We start from the raw sequence: 8,019 nt of genomic DNA, 5'->3' as shown, positions 1-8,019 counted from the left end.
TTTTTTTTAATGTTTTATTTATTTTTGATACAGAGAGAGACAGAGCATGAGAGGGGGAGGGGCAGAGAGAGAAGGAGATACAGAACCAGAAAGCAGGCTGTCAGCACAGAGCCTGACGCGGGGCTCGAACGCACGAACGTGAGATCTGACCTGAGCCGAAGTCGGAGGCTTAACCGACTGAGCCACCCAGGCGCCCCACCTGGAGCCTGCTTCTGATTCTGTGTCTCCGTCTCTCTCTGCCCCTCCCTAGCTCATGCCCACTCTCTCTGTGTCAAAAATAAAACAAAAACTTTAAAGAAAAGGAAATACAACATACAAAGTTTCCCTCATATATAATTTCCGATTTCCCAGTGCCACGTTATGAAGGGCAAAAAGAAACAGGCGGAGTTCATTTGAATCTTATATCTTATTTAACCCAATGTATCTCCACATATGGTTGTTTCAAACGCAATCAATATAAAAAAATTATCGAGGACACATTGTACCTTTTTTTTTTGTACTGTGTGAGTTTCCTGTGTCCTCTGTCACAAAGAACCACAGATGGGGGTGACCCAAAACAACAGAAATTTGTCCTCTCACAGTTCTGGAGGCCAGGCAGCCGAGGTCAAGGTGCGGGCAGGGCCGCGCGGCCCCTGGAGTCTCCAGGAAGGGTCCTCCGGGCCTCTTCCAACCTCTGGGGGCTCCGGTGTTCCTTGGCTTCAAGCTGCACACCTCCCTCCCATGTCTTGCCTCTGTCCTCACATGGTCTCCTCCTCTGTGTCCCAATTTCCTTCTTATAAGGACCCCCATCCTTAGACTGGGGCCCACTTACTCCAGTATGACCTCATCTGAATTCACTTCTTCCGCCAAGACCCTGTTTCCCCAAATAAGGTCACATTCACAGGTACTGGGGGTTAGGGCTTGGGCCTAACTTCTGGGAGACACGAGCCCCAAATGACTGGACCCCTCAATTCAGCGTCTTTCCCCCTACACTGGGCGGCGCGCGCACTGCCAGACTGGCACAGCTGATCCCATGCTGTGGGTCCACGGTTGTCCTGAGAGCCATTCGTGCTCCTCATGACCTGAGTAGGGCCGAGGGGCGGCGTTCTCCTGTCACACGTCGTGTTCTGTCCAATGCTTGTTTCCGAGCTGCAGGGGCACCCGAGCTGCAGGGCCTGGGCGCCCGGGCCTTCTGACTGCAGCCCTGCATTCCCACCTGGCTGCTTCGGCCCAGCCCTGGAAAAGGGTCCCATGGTTGTCCATCCTTTTGCAGCGACCCGTCCGGCGAGGAGACGCTCAGCGTGCAGGTCCCGGACTCCATCACCAGCTGGGTGGGTGAGGCCGTGGGTCTGTCCGAGGCCTGGGGCCTGGGTGTCGCCGCGCCTGCCCTGCTGAAGACCTTCAAGCCTTTCTTTGTGGACTTCACCCTGCCCCCCTACGTGGTCCGCGGGGAGCAGGCCAAGATCCCGCTCAGCGTCCACAACTACATGGGCACCTGTGCCGAGGTACCACACCTGCCCCTCCCCAGCCTTCCTGTGCCTGGGGGTGGGGAGGCGGCACCCACCATGTCAGGAGGCGGGGGTGAGGGCAGGGGGTCAGCCTGAGGGGCTTGGAAGGGGGCCAAGCATCTTTGTTCTCAGGGAGGGAGGCATCGAAGGGGCGGCCTCTGTGATCCTGGGGAGGCAGGGGCAGGAAGTCCTGGAGGTCAGCAAGGCAAGTGCTCAGTATCCCCGTTTAGTCTTTATTTCTTTACTTTGTTTATTTTTGAGAGAGCCACAGAGGGTGAGCGGGGGAGGGGCAGAGAGAGAGGGAGACACAGAATCTGAAGCAGCTCCAGGCTCCGAGCTGTCAGCAGAGAGCCCGATGCGGGGCTGGAACTCGTGAACCGAGAGATCATGACCTGAGCCGATGTCAGACGCCTAACCGACCGAGCCCCCCAGGCGCCCCAGTCTCCCCGCACACCAGCCGGCCCTGGCCACGTGATTCCACTTGTTGGTGTTTCAGGGTCTGCAAATGTCAGGGAGAGAGGAGTCCCGGAGGTTACACGCTAAATGGGTTCGCGAGTGCTAAGAACAGCATCCGCAGAGGGGCCGCAGACCCTGTCGATGCTGTCGAGGCCCCAGGGGCTGGGTCCTGGGAGCGGCGGGGTCCTGCTTGGGGGACGTGGAGAAGGCTCCTCTGTCCCTGTCTTGTAGCTGCTGTAACAGAGTATCAGGAGCTGGGGAGCTTGACACCATAGAAGTGTTGTTCTGGAGACCAGAGCCCAAGCTCACGGTGCGGGCAGGGTGGGGTCCTCCTGGGGGCTCTGAGGGAGGGTCCCTCTCGTGCCTCGGTCCCGGCTGTGGCGGCTGCGGGCAGCCCTTGACGCTCGTTGGCTGTGGCTGCGTGGCTCCTATCTGCAGCCTGGCTTCCGGGGCCTCCTTCCCTCGCTTTCTCTTCCCTCTGTGGAATTTCTCTCTGTGTTTCTTCTTCTAAAGGAGGAAGGGTGTCCCCCAGTAACCTCATCGTAACTTAATGACATCAGCAGAGACCCTGTTTCCCAATAAGATCACGTTGATGGGTTCCAGGGGGTTAGGACTTCAAAATATCTTTCTGAGGGCCACAATCGGACGGTAACAGCTACCCCGAGGGGGTGGGCTTGGGGCTGAGCTTGGAGGCTGGAGGAAGGACGGCAGGCAAGGGGGTGGCCTGTGAGATCAGGTGGGTGCATGAAGGGGAAGGGGGAGTTTCGGGGGGCAGGGGTCTGTGTGTCCGTGCGGCTTGGGGCGGCCAGGAGCACCCAGCCTCCACCACCTCTGTAGTCCTTGAGCGCTGGCTAGGCCTGATGTCGGCTGGTGGGTGAGGAGACGGGAAGGGGGGAGGGCCTCTGTGGTCAGGGGCAGCCCTCAGGGGCTGTGGGAGGAGGGGTGCGTGGGGCATGGGATCCGTGGTCCAGCTGGGAGCATGCCTGCTCTCTGCAGGTCTCAGCCTCACCCTGACAAGCCACACGCAGGGGACATGGCTGACTTCCCCCACCCCCGGCCTTGCCCAAGTGCATGGGGACCCCCAGGGCCGCTGTCTCACAACACACTGAGGGCAGAAGATGTGAGCTGCAGACACCATGGAAACCAAGAGATTTCACCCCAGATTTCTGGCCTTTCCTGAAAAAAATGCAGACACGTGGCTGGAGGTGGTGGGAATTTGCTCCCGGCAGGGCACCCAAGGCTGCCTGAATGGGGGACGCGGCCACAGCCCCGCAGCTGTGGTCCCAGTGCGTTCATACCCCGCTGGGCCCACAAGACTGGGCTCTCACTTAGCGTTTCCAGTTACAGCCTCATTTTGCCTCAGTTACCCTATCTGTAAACTGGGCAGGAGAGCACAACCTGGCCCCACTCACTCCCCCTCGCTGGCTTTCTCTGGAGCACGAGGGAAAGAGCAGACACGAGGGCCCCTTGAGAGTCTCAGAGGGAATGGCCGTGATCTGTGACCTGGCCCGGAGGCAAGGACAGCATGAATCCTGGCTCAGAGGGTGACCTTGAGCTTACACAAATTACGTTACTCCTTTTTCTCCTTTGCACATTCTATATGTCCAACTGAATGCCGATGTCTGCATCAGAACATGTGTGTGATGGCGTGTGACAGCCTCAAGGCCAGTGAAGGATGGTCACACAGCTGTCAGGCTGGCACAATACAAGTTCAATGCTGGCGTTTCTTTGATTCTATAGAAGGGCCACACGTTAATGTACTGTCACACAGGAGCCTCCTGGCCATAAAAGCTTTAATTAAAGGAAAATTTCTTTTTTTTATGTTTAATTTTTTGAGAGACAGAGAGAGAGACAGCACGAGCAGGGGAGGGTCAGAGACAGAGGGAGATATAGAATCCGAAGACAGGCTTCAGGCTCTGAGCTAGCTGTCAGCACAGAGCCTGACACGGGGCCCGAACCCATGAGCCATGAGATCATGACCTGAGCCGAAGCCGGATGCTTAACCGACTGAGCCACCCAGGCGCCCCAAAAAGGAAAATTTCAACTGGAAGGAAAGAAAAAGAGCAGTCACTGCAGAGGCCGCCAGAAAGGGGCCCCTAGGTGTAAAATGCTGGTGATTCTAATTCACTGTCACTCAGAACCAATTGTGCAAGTGCCCCTGTGTGTGCTGGGCCTTGTGCAGATGTCAGAGGACCCCAGGGCCTAGGACATGGGTCCATCTGTGCTCGACCTCGGAGCGCTGACACCGCTAGCCTCTGTGGCCAGCGCCGGCCTCAGGATTCTGCCTGCATCAGTATCAAGCGCCTGCGTGGGCCAGGGAAGAAGGGCTGTGGAGGGACTTGTTCCCAGATGGGAAGCTCAGAGACTCGTCCTTACATGCCCACGGTCTCCCAGGGAGTTTAGGGGCAGAGCTGTGTTGGAACTGAGTGGTTATAGGGACCCAGGGGAGCCCCAAGAAGGGGCAGCTCTCTCGAACTCTGGAGGCGCTGTTTGAGTCAGGTGCCAGGACCTGGAAGGACGTCCCTGGAAAAGGGAACAGCATACACACACGCAGCAGAGGCAGGGAGGCAGCTTAGCCTGTCCCGGGAGTCCATGACACCGTCTGGCTGGGCTTTAGGGGCTGCTGGGGAAAGCGGGCGAGGGGTAATCAGAGCCTCGTGCATTTGACTGGATGGGAGCTGCTGTGTTGGAAAGGAAGGCAGCGCCCAGGGTGGCCTGGAGGGGGCTAAGGAGGACATGTGACATGGGCTCAAAATAGGCAGCCAGGGAGTGGTGCCCCAAAGCCCAGGGTCTGTGTGATCCATCCTCTGTCATTCACTTTTTTATTTTTTATTTTTATTTATTTTGAGAGAGAGAGGGAAAGCAAGAGAGAGCGAGCACGGAGTGGGGAGGGAGAGGTTCAGAGGATTTCTAGCAGGCTTCATGCTGTCAGCACAGAGGCCGACACAGGGCTGGAACCCACGAACCGTGAGATCATGCCTGAGCTGAGACCAAGGGTCAGATGCTTAATCAACTGAGCCACCTAGGTGCTCCTGTCATTGTTTTCATGTAGCGTGTAGCCAGGAGGAATAGGACCCCTGTCTTTAAAAAGCTGGAAAAAGTGCAGCCTGATCTCTGATCGGCCGGGGCGCCCCCTCGACAGAGAGTCCTCACCAAATGAGTAAGCAGGACCCTCAGGCGCCCCTTGTAGCTGCAAGAACTCGCTGGCGACTGACTCGTGGCTCATCCCCAAGGCACCAGGAAAACAGACCCCCAGCTCCCTCAACACGGGCAGGTGGCCATTCCACCCAGGACCCGGAAACTACAGCCCACTGGCACTTGGCTCTTAAGTTTCTTCTTTCCTCTCTGGAAGAATGTTCTGGAAGGACACTGACTGAAGAGGGATGCTGGAGCGCCTGACGCAACCCTGCACCAGCTGTTCACACTCAGGTCCTGCCGGGCTTGTCCTCGGGCAGGACTCAGACGCCCTGTCACACTTGCCACTGATTTTCCTCGGATCCTTCCCTCCACATCACGGGTGCATGTGTGTGATGTTGGCCTGTTGGCCCTCGGGGGCCCGAGGATCACTCGTGTCCTCTTTGGCTTCCTTACTGTAGCTCCTCGTAGGGCACCTGAACCCCCCAGGTGCTTCATATATGCTGGTTGGACAAATGGATGTGGCCCAAAGAGCCTGTTCTAGACGGAGAGGTCTGACCACACAAGCACATAGAGACGCTCATGTACACATGCATCGTGCGTGTATATATGTGTAGACCACACCTTCATGCACATAGGTATGCACAGAGATACATGCATGCACACATGTGCGCACACACAACTCTCTAATGCCCCTGCGGACCTCAGAGGTTGGATCGAGGTTCAGAGGGAGTGCCTTGTGGGGCCTGCGGGTGGACGGTCTCTCCCATTTGGCACCTTCCATCAGCCTTGGTCCTGAGGAGAAGCTGACCCTGTGGGGTGTTGGGAGGCCGAAGTAAAGAGAGGGCTCCCGGCAAGACTACGATGAGTAGCTGGATCTGGTTGGAAACAGAAAGGGGATCTTCCGGGAAGAGCGTGGCTTTTGGGGAGGGCTGCCGCGTGGGCGGTGGGGTGTGCCGGGAGAGAGCGGGCATCCGGGCCCCGAGAGAGCTGGGTACCTCCTCCGCAGGTCTATGTGAAGATCTCCGTTCCCAAGGGCATCCGCTTTGTCGGGCATCCGGGCAGACGCCATCTGACCAAGAAGATGTGCGTGGCCTCTGGAGAGACAGAGCCCACGTGGGTGGTCCTGTCCTTTGGTGACCTGGGACTTGGCAACGTCACAGGTGAGGCCCCGTGCTACTCCAGGCACCCCTTGGTCCGGACCCCAGGCACAAGGGAGGGGTGGGTGGGGGGCAGTAGGTGAGGTCAAGGCCCCGCTGAAGACGGGACTTCGGCTGGGGAATGGTCAGGAGGTGGGGTGAGGCAGTCCTTGAGGGTGGGCGTCAGGTTTCCCCTGGAGGGAGCTGAGCGTGGGGGCCACATCACATGTACGTGCGTGCAGATAGTCCCCCTGCACACACAAACACGTGCACACAGGTGCACCTGGGACACGGGTGAGGGTTCAGTTCAGACAGCAAGCGCTGAGCGTGCACGTCTCCGCAGCCAAAGCCCTGGCCTACAGAGACACAGACTGCTGCCAGGACGGGAGGTCCATCCGACACTTGGAGGAGCACTTCGCTGCCAGAAGGGGCCCCGCCGGGAGGGATCACATCAGGCGCAGTGTCATGGTTGAGGTAAGCCCTTGTCCTCAGCCAGGGCACCCGGCCAGGGCCTGATTCCATCAGCCATGAGGCGGGGGGCCTGGCTGGAGTATGTGGTCCCTGTCCGGGTCCTGCATTTCCTCGCCAGAGGCCTGCAGCGCCCAGCCAGTCCGTGGTGCACAGTGGACTTGGGGAGAGTGGCCTGGGGCTTGCACGGGCCACAGGGAAGTGTCTTCTGACCCCTGTGTTGATCATCTTGGAAAGTGATGTGCCTCTGTCTCCGACTTCTAATTTGTCATAGGCAGTCAGAGGGATTGTGACCTGGTATTTGGAGAGTTGTCATTGGAATTCCCAAGGGGCAGAAAGGATGCAGAGCCTATGGAGCAGAGGGGCTCAGGTGGTGCGGTCTCATTGACCCCCCCCGGTCCCCTCCCTTGGGGTTTAGGAATCCGGGACCTGCCACTCCGTGAGGGCTGGTGCATGTCTTGATATTCCAAGCCTGCTCCATACACCGGGGGTGTCACACTCACCCCACAGGGTGGAGAGGGCCGGGGAGAATGCACACGGCACCTCGCAGTGCATGCTGGCCATGTGGTAGCGGTGATGTCCCATCTTTTGGGGGCTGTTTGGACACATCGGATCCCAGAGCCCTGCCGAGGCTCTCATGCCACACGGAGAGTGCACAGCAGCCCTGATGATGTCCTCACGGCGTCCCCAGCATCTGGCCCTCCCCAGTGGCGCAGCTGCAGACAGCCCCCCCCCTCCCCCAGCTCTGGTCCTGGCAGCACAGGGCACAGATGATGTCCATCAGCACCCAGAGTCACACACACTCTGGGCAGAACTCCCGGGGCTGCGTGACAGCGTGCTTGATGTGACACAATGAATTGCCCTGGGACAAGTGTGTCCTCTGGTGGGGACTGCCCGCTTCATGAGCCAGTGGCATGATGGGGTGGCCTCAGCGGGAAACACAGAGACCCCTGGGAGCCCTTCGCTCAGCCAGAGTGTGCTCGCTGGCCCCCAGCCCGCCCTCCTGTGGGCAGCGGAGATGGAAGGCCATGGAGAGTTCTTGCCTCCTCCGTCTGCAGGAGGAATTTCTCGATGCCCAGAGAGGGATTCTCCAGGGCCCCTGCCCCTGGGCCTGTCCTCCCATTTGCACTGCTCAACGGTCTGCTGAGTCCCCAGCATCTGCCAGTACTGCTTTGTGCAGGCAGCTCTAGGGGTGGGAGGTGACATTTAGGCATCAGGAGACCTGAGAGGTTGAAGCGAGGACACCGAAGTGTGGTGGATGAGGAAACTAGATTTATGAAGCAGGACGTGGCCAACGTGTGGCTCGATAAAGCAGCCAAACCCTGCTGCCGCTC

General features: G+C 58.4%; 1 protein-coding gene across 1 annotated transcript in view; it reads left to right on the top strand.

The window, feature by feature from the left end:
• Nucleotides 1–8,019, top strand: part of CPAMD8 (C3 and PZP like alpha-2-macroglobulin domain containing 8) — a 79,751-nt gene that overhangs the window by 43,968 nt on the left and 27,764 nt on the right. The window contains exons 20-22 of the mRNA XM_029919000.1: nucleotides 1,253–1,484; nucleotides 6,088–6,241; nucleotides 6,561–6,691. Coding sequence (XP_029774860.1) covers nucleotides 1,253–1,484; nucleotides 6,088–6,241; nucleotides 6,561–6,691 — 517 coding nt within the window. The remainder of the gene's footprint in view (nucleotides 1–1,252; nucleotides 1,485–6,087; nucleotides 6,242–6,560; nucleotides 6,692–8,019) is intronic.

The sequence above is a fragment of the Suricata suricatta genome, chromosome 12 (assembly GCF_006229205.1).
Source record: "Suricata suricatta isolate VVHF042 chromosome 12, meerkat_22Aug2017_6uvM2_HiC, whole genome shotgun sequence".
Classification (NCBI taxonomy): Eukaryota; Metazoa; Chordata; class Mammalia; order Carnivora; family Herpestidae; genus Suricata; species Suricata suricatta.
The sequence above is the reverse complement of the archived record's forward strand: the minus strand, read 5'-3'. Positions and strand labels throughout refer to the sequence as shown.